Here is a 17,927-nt window from a genome sequence, read left to right on the forward strand (position 1 = left end):
ACAAAACTTAGTATTATTTATAAGCTGTTTTCCTCATTGGGGCCAAAAACAAATATCCCCACAAGGACAAAGATTTCAGATTTTGACGTCTTTGTGTGATAACATTTTGTGAGGGTTACCAGCAACACACACACACACTCACATTGGTTGTTGCTGGAAATCTCACATCTGTTGTCTCTGTGAATTTACCTAGTAACACTAAAGCAGAGTAGGCCTACAAAAGTTAAGATTAATACAAAGAAACTTCTAAAGATCAATGGGTTCATTATCTTCAATATGTAGCCTATGTATAGATGATCATGTCCACGTGTGAGTCTGAAAGGAGTTGTATACAAACAAACACACAAACTTGCACAATGGTAAAGCAGCAGCAGGCCTGCGGAGGATGATGATGGTGATGATGATTTTTTTTTAATGCTGGGAATAAAGGAGATGATAACAAAAATAAATAAAATAAAAAGGTTTCACATGAAGAGATTAAAGGCAGTGTAGATTCTAATAGTCCTTATGGCTTTCATGTTAGTAGATGTTGAAATCACACTTAAATAATTTTATATCTCTTTTAAGAAGACAGAGAAAACAGGTTTACAGTTTGAGAATTTGCATTTGTGAATGTAAAATTTGCTTAAGAAAAGAATTAAATTAATAACAAAGCAGATATTTACATTTTTGGGGTCTGAGTCAAAATATCCAAATATAATGTTTCTCATCTGTATTAAAAGCCTGGCCAAATCTTACACTTGATAAATACATCAATATCCTTCCAAAGCGATGATGATTTTTTTTTTTTTTTTTTTTATTGCAGAAAGGTAACATATACAGACAATAACAGAACATAAACAACCAAAACAAAAATAAATACATAAATAATAATAAAGCATAGTTCACATTCAATTTTAACAAATAAGAGTATTACAAAACACCAGGGGTATTGAAGAGTGCATCATAGCATTGTAAATATTTCACAGATTTTTCATTTTTTAACAATCTTATTGAAGAAACGTAGGAATCAAAGTCATAACAAAATAAATTTAACATAGGAGATGAATTAAGGAATTTTTGATGATGTCTGGATGGGGGAGGTTGACGAAACGCAGGGGCGTGACACGCACGCCTCGTTCTGAAGCTGCGCTCGCTTGCTTGCTCGCTCGCCTACGGGAGAATGGGAGAGAGAGACACACAGAAGGGGAGGGAGGAGGAACTTGAAGGAAAAAAGTTAAAATAAAAATGGCTTCCTTGTCTTTGGAGTCCTCAGAACAAACTGAAAACGGCCCAAAGGAGTCCACGCAAGACGAAGCTAAAGTGAAAGAGGAGACGGATCCAGATCCGGATCCGGACGAAGTTTCGGAACAACTGCTCCAAAGCTTCCAGAACTCGGCGCTCAGTTTTTCCACCGATCAAGTCGCGTGTCTGTGCGAAGCGCTCCTGCAAGCGGGCAATGTGGATCGCCTGTGGAGATTCCTCTCCACCATCCCTCCTTCGGCAGATCTGCTACGTGGCAACGAGACCCTGCTGAAGGCCCAGGCTCTGGTCGCTTTTCACCGGGAGGAATTCAAAGAATTGTACGCCATCCTGGACAGTCACGACTTCCACCCGAGTAACCATGGGTTCCTTCAAGACCTCTACTTGAAGGCGCGCTACAAGGAGGCTGAGAGGTCCCGGGGTCGCAGTCTGGGCGCCGTGGACAAATATCGCCTGCGCAAAAAGTTTCCTTTGCCCAAAACCATTTGGGACGGAGAGGAGACGGTGTACTGCTTCAAGGAGAAGTCGCGCAACGCTCTGAAGGAATGCTACAAGATCAACAGGTATCCCACTCCGGTCGAGAAGAAGAATTTAGCCAAAGTGACCGGACTTTCTTTGACTCAAGTGAGCAACTGGTTCAAGAATCGCCGACAGAGGGACCGGACCCCGTCCGGCACCAACAGCAAAAGGTGAGTGCTTTGCATTTCGATTTTTAGGCCCAAGAGAGTCATTCTTGAGCCAAACTGAGAGAAAAGAGTTGTAAACAAATCTCTATTGTGTGGGAGGTTTACACTAGGACGCGGGTGTGAGCTACAAATAGTGAGTGTCCAGTCTTGTTACTTTCTTACTTTGTTGGATACTCTTCATGCAGCAGGCCTATTTCATTGTTTGGATGATGCAGCTGTGGAAAAAGCTTAATATATTTTGTGCACTATCATTGTTGGCTGAAGTTTTTGACGTGTGAAAATGACATGGTGATCTTAGAAAACAAGGCTGAAAGCATGTTGCTTTGTTGTGAAATGTGAGATAGGGGCGCAGGAGTGGCTCCAGTTTCCTGAAACTCTGCACCACAATGACTTTCTGTCCATGGATGGACTGTTAAATCTCAGGATGGGGAGGACATTGAGGGGACACACACACACAAGCAGAAATAAGTAATTGCAGAAGCCACACAAAGATAGCAGATAACAACATGTCAGACAGTGTAGTGTTTATTATTATATACGGTTTATCAACTAGGGCTAGAGAAACTGTTTTCAAACTCTTTTAATAAACTGCTGTTTTGTTCCCTAAAACCACATTTCATAATATAATGCAAAAATACATTAAATCTTCAAAATAATACTCTAAACAAATTCAAAACATACCAAAAACTAAAAAAACAATTGAAATCATAATGCTAATATTAAATGCATTGTTCTATAAAAATATTTTTTAACAGATCAAGAGATGGTACAGATCCCATCATGTTAAGTAGTATACCGTGAAGCTCATTCAACTCTTACATATGATTGGTGAAGACCAGTCTACCCAGCTCTGTGCAGGGAAATGGTCTTAAGTAAAAGTTTTCCGTTGATCTGGTTCTATAAATGCTAGCAATAGTAAGCAAAATTACTATTTTATATGTAACGTGCCTAATTTTTAAAATAAAATTTAACCTGATTTTTTCTCAAGCACAGTGAACGTGAAGTCCACTGTGTCATTTCATATAAATTACAAAGATGTGTACGGACACTTGCACCAGTTACAATTTGTAAAGCAGAATGATAGATTACATGCAGTAAAATAAAGGTGCATGCAATGCATAATAAATTACATCACTATAGTCCAATACTGACAAGAGGGTACTAATCTATTTGTTGCATTAAAAAACACTTTAAAAAAATGAAAATAAAAACCTAACCTTGGTCTATAAATATGAATACCAAAAGTCAATGTATCATCAATCCAGATACCAAATTATTGATAAGAGATGCCCCTCTCGGGATAAGTGTGTCATCAAATGTTGTAACCATAAAATTAATGGGTGATAATTAGTGGTCGACCGATATTGATTTTTATTTATTTATTTATTGTTGATGCCATTGTTTTAGAGAACGGTTGGCCAATGGCCCATATAAGGCGGTTATATTTATAATTTATTTGACTTAATTAATAAATTAGAACTTTATGATTCTGAAATGCTTTTACAGTATTTTCACAAATAAAGAAATTGTTCAAAATATATGAATAAAAAGGAAGTAAACATTAAGCAACTCTTATTTTTCAAATAAAGACAAGGTAACTAATTGTACATACAGCACACAGTGAAAATGACTTGAATATGACAGTGGGCAACTGGATATAGCGCAGCATAGGTTTGAAATCAAGGGTTTAAAGTTTGGCGATTGTCCAGTGACAGCTGAACTCTCCTGTCAGCTTTCAGTTCACACGGACAGACTGTTGCGCACAGAGTACACGTTTTTATGCCTTATAAATGTCCCTCTTCTGACACATCTGCAGGGCTGGACTGGAACAAAAAATTGGCCTGGGCATTCTGGCCCAGACTGGCCCACTACATATGATCATAAACTCAACCAAACTTTGCACGCCCTTGAATATGTGTAAGCGAATAGGAGTGAGTAAGAGTTAACAGATGAAATAACTACGAAGTTGAACACAGTCATCCTAAAACAAGCTATAAGTTGCATTGGGGGATAGCAATACCGATTTTTTTTTTTTTTTTTTTTTTTCCCCCACAGTATTTTGTGAAATCTGTATTGAGTGCACCTCTGTCCCTCTAGGGGGGTTCTAGGGCATGCTCCCCGTAAGAAAAATGTTTTGCTTTTTAATGTTAAATTCATCAATCTGGTGCACTTTTGAGAGTTCAAAATTAAGAGCTCCAACCCATATTCAGTGTGCAAATTGAACAAAGAAAAACTCATAACTCTTTTAGTTGTGATATAGAGTCTGCCAAGTGCTGTGGGTTTAAGAACAGCACATTATAATTAAAATGTTTATTTACATTAAATTATTTACATTATTTACACTTCTACATAATACTAGTTTTAATATTAATCCCATGGCAGTTATAGCCATATGTTGTAAAACAGATGCACTGAAAAATAAAAGCAACTTTCATAATTAGTTTCGTACTAATTTCTATACTTGAAAGAGATAAGCACATTCTATCTTATTTTGACGGAAACGGCATCGATCTTTTATTTTGGCGAAAAACATGGTTTACTAACTCATTTCATTATAATTCTAATAAAATGCGTAATCGTGAAATATGCAGATGTGGAAATAATGCGTAACTGGTAGTGTGGGTTCCTAAATAATACCATAAAACTTCAAATAATAGACACTTGTCTCTTTTACACGCCTGGTGTGGCTGCAGGTTTGGGTAAATAAAAGCCGGTCTCAAATAGAGCCGTCAGATCATCCGCTTTTCGGTGGCCGCCAAAGCAAATTTTTGTCCGGCCAAAGCCTATTTTGATCGTTGAGTGATGTAGAATATGATGACTGCCGTTATTGACAAAACGTCCATTATAAGACTGCTGTTAGGTAATGAAGATGCACAACAAAATGACATTTTGGCATAATTGTGTGTATTATTGTTCGTTCAAGCGCGAAAGAGAACTGTAGAGCCATGAAAACACCCGCACGGCCTGTGCATGTGCATGATACTTTTGACTTGTCACGCATTAATGTTTTAAATGCATTCGCACGAATAAGAGCGGGATTATAACACTAACCAAAGGATGAGCAGAAAAAAGAGATGCCGCGTTAATTGCGTTAACTGCCCTAATTTGTTAAATTCATATAAAATCGCAGCATTTTGTGTCATATAATCGCATACGCTTGACATTGCGATATGATTAATCGTGCAGCACTAATGGATACAGATGTCTAAAGGTTTTTGAGGATTGGAGATTGATGGTAGACATTGATCGAACCTACATTAAGACTGTTTGACCAAATGTAATACTTCTATCTCTTCTTTAGTGAATCTGATGGGAACCATAGCACAGAAGATGAAGCCAGCAAAGGAGATCTGGAGGATATTACTGACAAACCTGCTGCTCTAGAGACAGGCAGCTCCAATGCTTCTCTCATATCCCTCACTAGTGCTCCTTGCAGTACTGGTCAGCTTATTCTCAACAGCACCGGGGGATTCCTCACAAGCTCTCATCCACTGCTGCTCAATGGTAGCCCTATACTCTCAGGGGCAGGAACTGGGGTCATCATTAATGGGTTGACACTGAGCGATGGCCACACAGTCACTCTGAGTCCTGTTACAGCTAATGCACCATTGCTACTTAATGGGGCTCAAGTAGTCTCCAAAGATGAAAGAGGCATCATTGATATGGAGGCCCAAGGCAGCCTGCCCACTGTGGTTCTGAATCCACAAGCCAATCTAAACAGCACAATACCTCTCTCTCTTAGCGAGGACGCCAAAACAGCCAGCAGCAATGTTTCCCCGCTGGATTTCATCAGTTTTCCAGAAGCCTTGAAGAATCCAGATATTAATCAGTCAGGGCCTACAAACTCTATGTCCTCGTCCACCATCTCTACTTCTGTCATCTCTTCCACGTCTCTTCCTTCGGTGATACTGGCCCCAAATCGTATTTCTGCATCAACAACTGGCTGTGTGAGTTCAGTAATCTCCAGTCCCATGGTGCCATTACAGCCAACACATCCACCGGAAATTGTTGTATTAGGAAAGGGTGACCCTCACTCACCAACTTGCAGCTCTATCTCCAGCCCTCAGGTGCTGTCCTTACCCCAGGTGGTACCATCGATACAGGGCGTTCCAGTTTCTCAACTGATGCAGCCTACATCTGGGGCCACGGTGTCATCTAGCCCCCAGCTTGTTCCAGTCTCCCCGGTCAATCCACAATTACCCCAAGTCCCCATTTCTCAATTTCAGACCCAGACCTTGCACATTGGTCCAAGATTTGCTCAAGCTCAGCATCAAAATGGCTCCACCACACTAATCACCAGTAGTGCTTTATCACTCCCCCAGATGGCTGATGGACATGTTACACAAGTGCTTACACCTCAGCTTGGAGATGACTCTACTTCAGCCACCCTTCAACAGATACAGACCTCAATGGGGACGCAAGTCATTCCCATCTCCTCCCCGACTCAAGTCGTTCCCATATCCCAACCCAAAGACTTAGGCCAACCTCAGCTGGTCCCCCTGTCACTGCCTCAACTTATGCCTGTGACATCTATTGCGGGAACTCCAACTGGAACCCTTTCCTTCCCTCAGGTGGTCCCAGCAACTCCATCCCTTTCCATCCCATCCCCAGGAGGTGCTTTCCAGATTTTGACATCTGGAGCTGGAACAGGATTGAGTGTTGCCCAGGGACCGATACGCCTTAGCCCGATAGGGCCTCCTCAGAGTGTCCCTACTGGAACCATCCCGGGTGTTCAGCTTCTCAACTCTGGGGTGATTCAGCTTCCGTCTGCCCCTCCAGGTATGTCACATATGTTAATTTCACAAGCAGTGGAAAATTGATGTTTTTCTTTTGTTCTGTATTGAGATGTCTTTACTCTGCTTTCGTGTCCAGGCAACTTCCTCTTAGCAGGTGGCATCGGGGGCAGTCCCATCCTAAGTGTTCAAAATGGCAAACTCATCCTTACTATCCCAGCTGGCATCCAGTTTGCCAGCATGCCTGTCAAGTCCGTCCCAGACAATTTGGTTTCAAGCAACAGCACCTTTGATGCAGCTGTACATCCACTCGAAAGTGAACCAGTACCTTTACTCACGGCTCAAACTTTAAATTCACTACAACCATCTCCTTTGGGATTTGTTGGGCCCTCTACACTTTACTGCAGCCCTGAGCCAGGGACCATTGCCAACCCAACCCCAGGAGCCTCTCCGAACACCCCAGACTCATCCAGCACTCCCACTCCTACAGGCATCCTACAATCCCAGCAGACCCTTAGCCCTGAGAGCATGCTGCCACTCAGTCCAATCTGTAGCGGTGTGGCATCTGGGCCCAACCTTTCCCAGCCAGTCTGGAGCCCTGTCCCACTGTCTTCCTCTGCTGGTCTGACATTATTTGACATACGTGGGAAAGGGGATCTTCCAGAGGACCCCGCTTTGTTGGGCCTGCCAGGAGGAGAGTCCCTCCTGTTGGGCACTCCTCCGGGTGAGGACGTAGAGAGAGATTCTCAGCTGGATGAAGTGGAGGACATGGACGGGGACTCGAAAATTCTTACTCAACTGCAGTCTGTCCCTGTGGATGATGACCTGGGCTTGTAATTACCAGTTCTACTGACAGCCTGCTAGATGCAGTTCGTGTTAAATCTCAGCCTTGATAGAGTTGCATTCAACCATGTCCCTGAAGCGAGAGGAACTATGATTTACGAGTAGTGGAAGTATTCAATCTAATAACTAAGAAAAGAACCTCTCTCATATATCTTGAATTCATTTGTGAAAACAATGTATTACGCAAGGGCATGACTAGAGATTTTAATTTCAGTAGAGGTAAAGGCACTGCCATTTGTCAGAGATGACATTTGTATAACCAATATTCACCTCTAGAAATTTAAGTTTGAGTTAGCCCTGATTTTGATGAAACAGAGCTTGTGGCTTGATACAAGGGCTACCATGGCTGGTTAAAAGGCACTAATGTGTACAAGGCAATCAAGATTGTTTTATCTGGGAGTGAAGAGCATGCGGGAATACCTTCTATTGTGCCTTACATTTTTGTTACTTCTCATTTTTATAGATAAAATGACTCTGAACAGAACTTTTATCATTTAAGCCTAAAAGTCATATTCAGTTTCCCTCCTAAAGACTATGTAATGGAGGTAAATACGTCTTTATGGCTATCCTGGAGTGAAATGGGTCTGAACATGAGCTAGGCTTTGGGAGCTTTTACCACAAACCCCCTGTACAGGTGGCTCATAAAGATCCATAGATGCACCGGCAGCACCCTGCACTGGGAGAAGGAAATCCGATACAACGGTTCAATAACGCACAGCACTGGGTTAAACACATTAACCTTTAAATGTGCCTGCCACAACTGCATTGGATAAACTACATGCAACAGCTTGGTTCAGGTGCTGTTTTAATTCCTTTTCTTTACCTTGGTGAATGGATGGTGCATGTATCAGATTTGTGGATGGCAAAATGCGTGTGATAGTCCTCAATCACACAGAACATGCAGAGCATGAAATCCAGGGGGAGGAGTTGGATCCAGATCCAACTCCTCCTAATTTACATATACTAATCCTACCCATCTCCACCCCCTGATCCCTTACCCCACCCCTAATCCTACCCATCTCCACCCCCTGATCCCTAACCACACCCCTAATCCTACCCAGCTCCACCTCCTGATCCCTAACCACACCCCTAATCCTACCCAGCTCCACCCCCTGATCCCTTACCCCACCCCTAATCCTACCCAGCTCCACCCCCTGATCCCTAACCACACCCCTAATCCTACCCAGCTCCACTCCTTAGATCTGGATCCAACTCCGCCCCCTGGATCTCATGTACTGCAATGAGGAATGCTTGGACATACTTGTGAACATGTAGTGAAGCACTCTTACAATTTTAGTTATTTTTATATTCTTTTGTATACAATAAGTTCATGATGGTGCACTACGCTGACCATGGAAATCCTGTGCGCTTTGATACGACAGATAATTGACATTGTTTTCCGTAGATAAACCATTGAGCTTACTCAAGCATTCCAACTCATTACCATGAAACTGTGTATAGATGTCTGTAGGCTCTAGTGTTTGAAGGGAATTGAAGTACTGAATATTAGTCTATGCAACTGTTCTGCATGATTACTGAACCCTAAGATTTGTTTACTGTTAAAAACAGCCACTTCTTACACTACAGATCCACAATGTACATGTACAGTGAAATGTTTCTTTTTGTCTCTCCATGTTTTTCCTCTTTTTATATTTTAAAACAAATATTTTAATTCTAGGATTTCCACATAGCTACAGGAAATGTCTGTTTTTGTCTAACTTTAATCAAATGCAGTTTAGTTAAGTATGACTTTTTTTTTAACACAACTGATTTGCTTAATGCAGAGCAGCTCTGTATGTTTTGCACATTTTAAAGTTTATTTGTGAAGCATTTACATTTTATTTCTGCCCCTACAATATTTGGTGCTAATTTTAAACCATTCAACTGTATATTTAGGGCTTTTGTGGAATATTAGGCCTGTGAGATTTTGATGTTTTTCCTTGGTGGACCGTAGTCAACCTGTGTTAAACTCTAGCCCAAAGTATACCTGTATTTTTTGTCTTTAACAATATTTAATGCATTTACCAATCATTTTTGGGTCATTTTATGATAACCTTAAAGCTGTTTCCCTCGTTGTAGCTTAGGTCTACACTCCATTTTGTGAGTTCTTGCTTTGTGTAGCATCTATTTCACATTTGTTACATAGAATGATGTTATTGACTTGTTATATTGTCAACCCCCCCACCCCCAAGCACCTGGACAATGTTTCAACTTTTTTGGAAAGTAAGGGAATGCGTGCGTGTATATGTGTTTGTCCCTGAGTATTGCTATTACTCTTCCAGAATGTAATGATTATTATGTTAATGCACATGTATTTTAGTCAGTAGATTTCTATTTGTTTGTTCTGTTCACTTTTTAATACTTTCCGTTCACATTCATGTGCAAACAGAAAAATATGCAGCTGATCAAACCAAAGACTTTTTTTTTTTTTGGATCATTTCAAAGGGAGTTTTTGTCCTTGTTGTAAACCACATCTCTTTTTACAGAGGTGTTTTTGTATCGAATAGTTATTTTATTTTTTATATTCCATTTTATTGTGATATGTAATAAACATATATAATGCTACATGAATGCTCTTTGTTTAAAATTAATTTAAAGCTACATGTTTTAGAGGCACTTTTACTGAAACGCCTTCGTCTTAGTACGGTGACATTATCGCTGTCGTTGTTTTCCCTCTAGAAGGTAACCGACACACTTTCTTCATATCACACAGCAAAATCCCCAGTGTTAAATTAACACTGAGAGTGTGATTTATATAAACTCTAGGTTGTGTATTATGTTAAAACACAACCAATACCATCAGATCACCTTGTCCTTGTGTTCACCTGGCTGTTATAACTAATGTACGTATTAAGGGTCAAGAGCCCAGCAAAAACAAACACTGATCACCATAATGGTGACACAATTCCGGTTTTCAATAATGTTCAATCATCACTCAATTATTCACTTAATTATCCCATTAACTTTAACACTGATTCAGTGTTCATTTAACACACTGCTCAGAGTTTATATAATTTACACTCTCAGTGTTAATTGAACACTAGGGATTTTGCTGTGCATTACTTGCATATGATATAGATAGACGCTTATTTCTGCAATGCAATGTCTAACCAAATTGTCTTAACAAATGCTGCCACCATGATTTGATTAGAAAATAAGATTGCCTTCACATTTAAATAAGCTCCATTGTGCACCTGACATTTTCCCCAGGTAATTGATACAAATACAAACAACACTTAGTCTGATAGGTCTGTGTGTGTGTGTGTTGGTGCCCGTCTGTTTTTTTAACCCCTATGCTCTCCGGTTACCTGCATGTACCAAGTTGTCTGGGCGGGTCTTTGCAGCTGAAGGTAAAACCTGCTAAAACAAAAAATCCGACACACTCGTCAGCTGCACTTATTGGGAAACAATAAGTACAGGCTTTTCATGTCGTTTTGTTCATACCGGACAACGAAAAGGACTATTGTGAGGACTCCTACTCTGCATTCACATCAGAAGGTAATTAGGTTTTGCTCACTTCTTCTGTACTCTTGTAAAGCTTGCTGTACTGTAGTGTGACATTTTACAACTTGTTTTGTAGAGCAATTCCTCAGTCTCCCTCCACCATCCTTGGTTGGATCATGGCAATGGGCTTCTCCCCAGAGCAGGTGGCGTGTGTTTGTGAGGTTCTTCTCCAGAGTGGAAGCATGGATCGCTTGTCCTCTTTCTTGTGCTCTTTACCTTCTGTTTCCACCTCATCCCACGTGTATGTGTCCATGGGCCAGAGTCAGGAGAGCGTGCTGAAGGCGAGGGCTGCGGTGGCCTTCCACCACTGCCGTTTCTCTGAGCTGTACGCCCTGTTGGAGGGGAACGTGTTCTCGCTGCGCAGTCACCCTCTCCTCCAACAGCTCTGGCTCCGCGCTCACTACATGGAGGCTGAACTTCAGCGGGGACGACCTCTTGGAGCCGTGGGGAAGTACCGCATTCGTCGCAAGTTTCCTCTTCCACGCACCATCTGGGATGGAGAGGAGACCAGCTACTGCTTCAAGGTTTTCAAGTCTGTTGGTGTTGCACACTGTTTTAACCCTCTGGTGCAAAACTGGATCTTTTTTGACCCCCCAAAAATGGATTTTTTACTTTATCGGAATGCTACGAAATCTGGTGAAGGTTTTGGCATTGGCATGACTCGAAAAGGTTAAATAGTTCTGAAAAAAAGTCACTTGTATTGTTCGCGGTCAATGACCGCGTGATTGGGACTTAATCATTTCCAATGCTGTTTTGCGGCCCAAACAAAATCTCACAGAAAGCAATTTTTTTTAAGATATCAACCTACAATTTGTAACACAGCTTGTTTAAGATTTATGGCTTTGATTGGTTAGATTTAGCTTTGATTTTTTTTTTTTTTTTTCAGTTTTAGTGTGGAAAATATATATTTCAAATAAATAATTAAATTTAAAATGCTATTTTTTATAACAAATGTAACATTTTATAACTTTGTTCAAGCTCACTTTATTTTCACTTCAGCGATAATCACGGGAATTCGTACGAATTTTACGAGGTGGCTAATTCATAACAATTCGTACAACCTCACTCGTACGAATTAGTAAGATTTTTGCTAAATCGTACATATTTTACGAATTGGCCAATTCGTATGAATTCATACGAATGACCTACCCCTGACCCCGCCCCTAAACCTACCCATCACGTGGGTTTGGACAAATCGTATGAATTCGTACGAGCGAGGTCATATGAATTAGTATGAATTAGCCACATTTAATCACTCATACGAATTTGTACGAATTGGTCGTGAGATAGCGTTGGATAATCTGCCAAGTGGCTTCTTTAAAAAGAGACCAACTTTAAATTGCAGAAGCATTCAAGATTTATAACAGTTTAAACTGGACATTTAATTTTCAAGCTTAAGTTAATTGATTATAACTACTGCAGATATAATTTAGTACCACAGAATCCCTTAAGAATACAAATTATTGAATGAAAAACGGTTATCAAATTGGAATTGGAATCATTTCATTGGGGGAAAAAATTTGGTAATTTTTGACCGACACGCGGACAGCATCAGAAGGTTAAACACAATAGACGTCTGTTTTTTTGCTTGCTTCTCTTTGGGAGAGATTTCAAGAGGTTTTATCGCCCCTTCTGCTCGCAGGAGAAGTCTCGCAGTGTGTTGAGAGAGTGGTACCGCAGAAAGCCTTACCCCTCGCCGAGAGAGAAGCGAGATCTGGCCGCAGTCACTGGACTCACCGCCACACAAGTCAGCAACTGGTTCAAGAACCGGCGACAGCGGGACAGAGCAGCGACCAGCCGACAAGAGTAAGAGAAACTCCCTCACTTAAAGGAGTAGTTCACTTTAAACACAAACTTTTGCTGATAATTTACTCACCCCCATGTCATCCAAGATGTCCATGTCTTTCTTTCTTCATTCGAAAAGAAATTAAGGTTTTTGATGAAAACATTCCAGGATATCCTCCATATAATGGACTTCAATGGGAACCAAACAGTTCAAGGTCCAAAAGACAGTTTCAGTGTAAACTGTTCAAAGGGCTTTAAACGATTCCAGACGATGAATAAGGGTCTTATCAAGCGAAACGATCGCTCATTTAAAAAAAAAAGTTTAAGTTTTATAAGCTCGCCTTGCTCTGTTCTGTGATGCACATTCGTGACTCTCCTGTTCGAACTCGTTCATCAAAATGAATGAATCTTTTTTCGTGTCATTTGGTTCATTCAACGAACGAAGTGAACGAGTTGATTCGGGAAAAGAATCGTTCATTTTGATGAACGAGTTTGAATAGGAGAGTCACGAACGCGCATTACACCCTAACCCTAACAGAGCAAGGTGACCATGAGCTTATAAAACTTAAACTTTGTTATTTATTTATTTATTTTTCGCTTGATAAGACCCTTAGTCATCGTCTGAAATTGTTTAAAGCCCTTTGAACAGTTTGCACTGAAACTGTCTTTTGGACCTTGAACCGTTTGGTTCCCAGTGAAGTCCATTATATGGAGAAAATCCTGGAATGTTTTCATCAAAAACCTTAATTTCTTTTCGACTGAAGAAAGAAAGACATGGACATCTTGGATGACATGGGGGTGAGTAAATTATCAGCAAAAGTTTTTTAAAAAGTGAACTAATCCTTTAACACACACGAGGAGCCGGCAACATAGTGGATCCCCGCTGACACACTCTTACTAAGCACTACGAAAAGTTTGGCTTTAGACCAGTGGTTCTCAATCAGGGGATCTCAAGAGGGACTTAAAGGGATAGTTAATCCAAAAATTAAAAATTCTGTCATTTACTCAACTTCAAGTTGTTCCAAACCTGCATGCATTTCTTTCTTCTGCTGAACACATGAATGAAGATATATTTTTTTAGAATATGAGTTACCAGTTTGAAAATGTAGACACATCAATGTAGACTAGAGTTGAGCTCCACTCCTGGAAATCATTTCGCACAATGAAATCAGATAATGTGCGCTAATATAATAAGCATCAAGGTGGCGCCCGCGCCATCAGCCAATGGATTGGCGTGATTCTGTATGGGCTTCAGACAATCGGCACACTTACTCTGACGCGTAATTTTACACGTGAAATGCAGACAAACCTTGGAGCGTTTTGTCTTCAGCGTCTTCATTAATCCCCTCGCAGTCTCCCGCATATTGATAACGGCTCCCTGATGCCCGCAGATTAGTTCAAATCTCCCAGAATCTAGAGCGAGTGAGCAAGAGCGCGCATGCGAGACAGATCAGACTGTGCCACACACCGTATAGTGCACGAGGGAGAGAGCGAGAGTGCGCCTCATGACACAGTGACTCAGGAACCGACATTTTCGTTCTTATTCGGTCCGGTTATTACCGTTTACGTCGCGTTTCGGTACCCAACCCTATCCATAATGCATCCGTCGGCGTATTCAGTACCTTCGTCCATATTTTCAAAAAGTTTCTGCCGGTGAACTCAAACGGACTGGCACTGATCTGTGATTGGTCTGTTAGCGCATTAGGCCCAACCCCCTATGGGCGGGGTTTGAAAGGGTGGGAACTAGTGCTTGTAGTCTTTACAGAAATCCCCCCTCTTACACTCCCTCCTACAATGACGATTTTTACATCTTAGTAAGTGGAAGTGAAAAGGGTAAATAGCGGATTTCTCTCGTCTCGGGGGAAAATGAGAGAGTGTTGAACGACCATTCAATAGTATGACTGGGTTTCTAACAATGGAAAGCTTAATGTAAATGACCCTTTAAGTTACCAACACATTTCAAAATATCTTTTGTGTTCAGCAGAAGAGAAATTCATACAGGTTTAGAGAACAACTTTAGAAGCATTACATTGAGCTAACACAACTAAAAATCAATGTATTTCTTGTTTTAATTCACCACTTTTAACAACAATTTTAGGGTTTTCAAACTTTCCACTGGATATATGAATTAGCCTAATTTTAACAGTATGATTTCTAGGTCTGAAAAGTATATAATAACTCTAGTGGCATCTCTATAGTTTTCTCTTTTTCGAAAACTGGAAAAGTAATGGAGCCTGATTGAGAACCTCTGGCTTGAATGATAAAAGAGCCTAGAAAGAAAAAGTTGCGTTCCTTTGTTTTTCTCTAACATCGGCTCCGTGCTGCCCCCTGTTGGAGGACTCACAAACAGAAAGATTCAGCACAGATCTCTAACTCCAATAATGCATTTACATATTTATAATACTTGGTCTCAGTTGGACACATTTCAGATGTGATATCCTGTGCTCCAGCAGAACATCATCGGGAGTGTTCCTGAGCTCGGATGAGGATCTCTCTCCTCCAGGAAGCCCCAGCTCACGGTTCTCCTGCTCCCAGCAGCTCTCTGTGCCCCCGCCTCCTCTCAGACACCTGGGACCAGCACACTACTGAACCAATGCAGTGGACTACAGGGCAAAAGGCAAAGCTCGGTCATTTAAAGGTGCTGTAAGTGTGTTTGCACGTACATAAACTGTCTGAAATAGGTGTCTTTATAAACACAGCTGACTCTGTTAGCCGCTGTGAACTGTTGAGTCAGGGGAATCTGCGGACTCTTTTTAGCCGTCCCAGTCAGCAACAGTGTCGGCCCACATCTGGGCCGTGTGGAATCCACGAGTATCAGATGTGGGCCGACACTGTTGCTGTCTGGGGTCTCTATGTGCTTGTGCTTTCTGAAGGGGTGGTGATGGCGCGGTGGATAAGACACATGCCTTTGGTGTGAGAGACCCGGGTTCGAATCCACTGCGAGACACCAATGTGTCCCTGAGCAAGACACTTAACCCCTAGTTGCTCCAGAGGCGTGCGACCTCTGATATATATAGCAACTGTAAGTCGCTTTGGATAAAAGCGTCAGCTAAATGAATAAATGTAAATGAAGTGGGTTTGGATGACAGTCAGGCAGAAATCACTTACAGCACCTTTAACAAAACAGAGCATCAGCTGTCAGCATATGCCATTTTTTGATTTTACTATTTTTGTAACTTTTGAAAACTTGGTAACACGTTATTTTAATGTGTCGTTGCATGTATTAACTATACTAAGAACTTTAAATTATGCACAATTCAACTAACAACTAGGGCTGTCAAACAATTAATCGCGACTAATCGCATCCAAAATAAAAGTTTGTGTTTACATCATATATGTGGGTGCGCTGTGTATAATTATTTAGTATATATACTGTATATAAATACACACACATGCATGTATATTTAAGAAAAAAATATTATTTATATCTAAAATATTTATATATAATATAAAGTATATGTAAATCTATATACAGTATATACATGAAATTTTTTTTTAAAAATATTCAAGCATGTGTGTGTATTTATTTATCTAAAATAATTATACACAGTGCACCCACATATAATGTAAACACAAACTTTTATTTTGGATGCGATTAATTGCATGAGAGCCCTACTGAGAACTAACCCTCACCCAAACCCTTATCCTAGCTTAACACTATAGTATATAATGTATTACTCGGTACTTAAATCTATACAGGGACACATTAAAATAAAGTGTATCTGAAAACTTTTGTAAAGTTCAGTAAAATTCTCTTATTGAGAATTAGAAAAGTAACCTTTGCGTTCCAGTGCATACTGTAGTTCAGGAAAACACGTACATTTTACTTATTCCAATGAATTTATCCTCATAAACCCGTTCTTTCTTACAACTGACAGCAAGCTCAAATTCAGATCTGCCAACTTTCAATTAAAAACCAATGGATTGAACCAAGTCCCACGTTTTTTTCTGTTTCATTCGGATATGTTACACTACAGAAAAAAAAAAAAGATCTGTCGCTACTTCCGTTTCATTGCAACTTAAAAAAATGTAACTTATTTTTGTGGTCCCAAAGAGTAGCATATCAATACAGCGGCAGACTGTGATCTGTGCCGAGTTACAGCAAATTAAACAGTGTAACAACTTCCTTAAGTTTATAAATATCCATCAGGATCTTTGTTTGATAATGGTAACAGCTCAATGACTCGGGAATAGAAAAAAACGAGGCCTCATGAAATTCTCCTCACAGGTTCTTCAAACTCAATGTCTTGTAAAGTGCACCTAGAGTGGTTTCCCCAACACAGCTTGAATGCAAAAGCATTTCAAATATAGTTCATCAGCACATCACATGATTTCTAGTACATTATTCACAGTCCAAAGAATAAAGCCTTTTACCACAAAGTTATGGTGTAACCGTGTCTTTAAGGATGGCATAAGGGCTTACACAGCTGCTGTAACATGAGTGTTTGTCCTATTATGACATATGGCTCTTTTCAGCAGAAAAATATCATCAGCATGTACCATTCAGACTCCAAATAAACATCATTATGCTTCATGTGTGTCTCTTTGGTGGTTCTGATATTATTAGCTCCTACTGCGCTGAACACGTGGTCATGTGAGTAAACGTCTGCTGTATGATGGTCATGACAGCATGTTTAGAGGCTCAGGTACTCCGCCACAAAGATGGCCAGGATCCTAGTGAGGTTTTCCACCGTGGGCCTGTGCATCCGCTCCTCCACATCATCCAGTGTGTGCCAGAAAACAGGGAACGGTGTGGGGATCAAGTGTAGTACTGGAACACCTGGCGCAGGGGCAAAGAAAGAAAATAAGTAAGTAAGACAAGTATGCTTTCATCCTAATCAAGCTTTGGCCTGAATTCACTGAACATGATGTAGCTCATTTTTCTGTTCTTCTTTCAGGTAATTCGTTTGAGACCACCTACACGTCCCATGTTGCATCTTACGGAAGATGCCGGGAGATGCAGTGTTCCATATGTGTCCATGACTGAAATGTACTGGTAGTTCATTCAGGCAGTGGCTGTTTACATGTGTTGTGCTTTCACTTTTTGGAGTTAAGTTGGACTTGACCAACTAAATCTTTTGCATGTTTGAGGTCATTTGCTGTTGCTGAACATTTTTGTAGACTAATCTGTTTA

The 17,927-nt window shown here is 40.6% G+C and overlaps 3 protein-coding genes across 5 annotated transcripts in view; 2 read left to right on the plus strand and 1 right to left on the minus strand.

Moving 5' to 3' along the window:
- The first annotated feature begins 1,164 nt into the window (after positions 1-1,164).
- On the plus strand, positions 1,165-10,069 carry six5 (SIX homeobox 5). Its single transcript, XM_039683990.2, has 3 exons — positions 1,165-1,931; positions 5,230-6,707; positions 6,801-10,069. Exons 1-3 carry the CDS (start codon positions 1,228-1,230, stop codon positions 7,496-7,498), a joined length of 2,880 nt encoding a protein of 959 aa, XP_039539924.2. The 5' UTR covers positions 1,165-1,227; the 3' UTR covers positions 7,499-10,069.
- A 786-nt stretch (positions 10,070-10,855) lies between these two features.
- Positions 10,856-16,186, plus strand: six9 (SIX homeobox 9). Of its 2 annotated transcripts, none has more exons than XM_039683883.2 (4): positions 10,856-11,002; positions 11,085-11,532; positions 12,651-12,814; positions 15,244-16,186. In XM_039683883.2, exons 2-4 carry the CDS (start codon positions 11,125-11,127, stop codon positions 15,380-15,382), a joined length of 711 nt encoding a protein of 236 aa, XP_039539817.2. In that variant the 5' UTR covers positions 10,856-11,002; positions 11,085-11,124; the 3' UTR covers positions 15,383-16,186. The 2 variants fall into 2 exon arrangements, with proteins under 2 accessions (XP_039539817.2, XP_039539818.2); XM_039683884.2 differs by having other exon boundaries at positions 10,860-11,002; positions 15,247-16,186.
- Positions 16,187-16,352: 166 nt separating this feature from the next.
- qpctla (glutaminyl-peptide cyclotransferase-like a) overlaps positions 16,353-17,927 on the minus strand; it is a 53,984-nt gene continuing 52,409 nt past the window's right edge. For both annotated transcript variants that reach the window (XM_089116514.1, XM_089116513.1), the window contains one exon: positions 16,353-17,573. In XM_089116514.1, coding sequence (XP_088972640.1) covers positions 17,428-17,573 — 146 coding nt within the window. In that variant the 3' untranslated portion in view covers positions 16,353-17,427. The remainder of the gene's footprint in view (positions 17,574-17,927) is intronic.

The sequence above is a fragment of the Pimephales promelas genome, chromosome 10 (genome assembly GCF_988280905.1).
Source record: "Pimephales promelas chromosome 10, fPimPro1.hap1.1, whole genome shotgun sequence".
Taxonomy (NCBI): Eukaryota; Metazoa; Chordata; class Actinopteri; order Cypriniformes; family Leuciscidae; genus Pimephales; species Pimephales promelas.

Coding starts and splice junctions, on each gene's coding strand:
- six5 (XM_039683990.2), top strand. CDS start 1,228: ATGGCTTCCTTGTCTTTGGAGTCCTCAGAACAAACTGAAAACGGCCCA. Junction 1,932..5,229: donor TCCGGCACCAACAGCAAAAG/GTGAGTGCTTTG, acceptor TCTCTTCTTTAG/TGAATCTGATGGGAACCATA. Junction 6,708..6,800: donor GCTTCCGTCTGCCCCTCCAG/GTATGTCACATA, acceptor TTTCGTGTCCAG/GCAACTTCCTCTTAGCAGGT.
- six9 (XM_039683883.2), top strand. CDS start 11,125: ATGGCAATGGGCTTCTCCCCAGAGCAGGTGGCGTGTGTTTGTGAGGTT. Junction 11,533..12,650: donor AGACCAGCTACTGCTTCAAG/GTTTTCAAGTCT, acceptor TTCTGCTCGCAG/GAGAAGTCTCGCAGTGTGTT. Junction 12,815..15,243: donor GCAGCGACCAGCCGACAAGA/GTAAGAGAAACT, acceptor CCTGTGCTCCAG/CAGAACATCATCGGGAGTGT.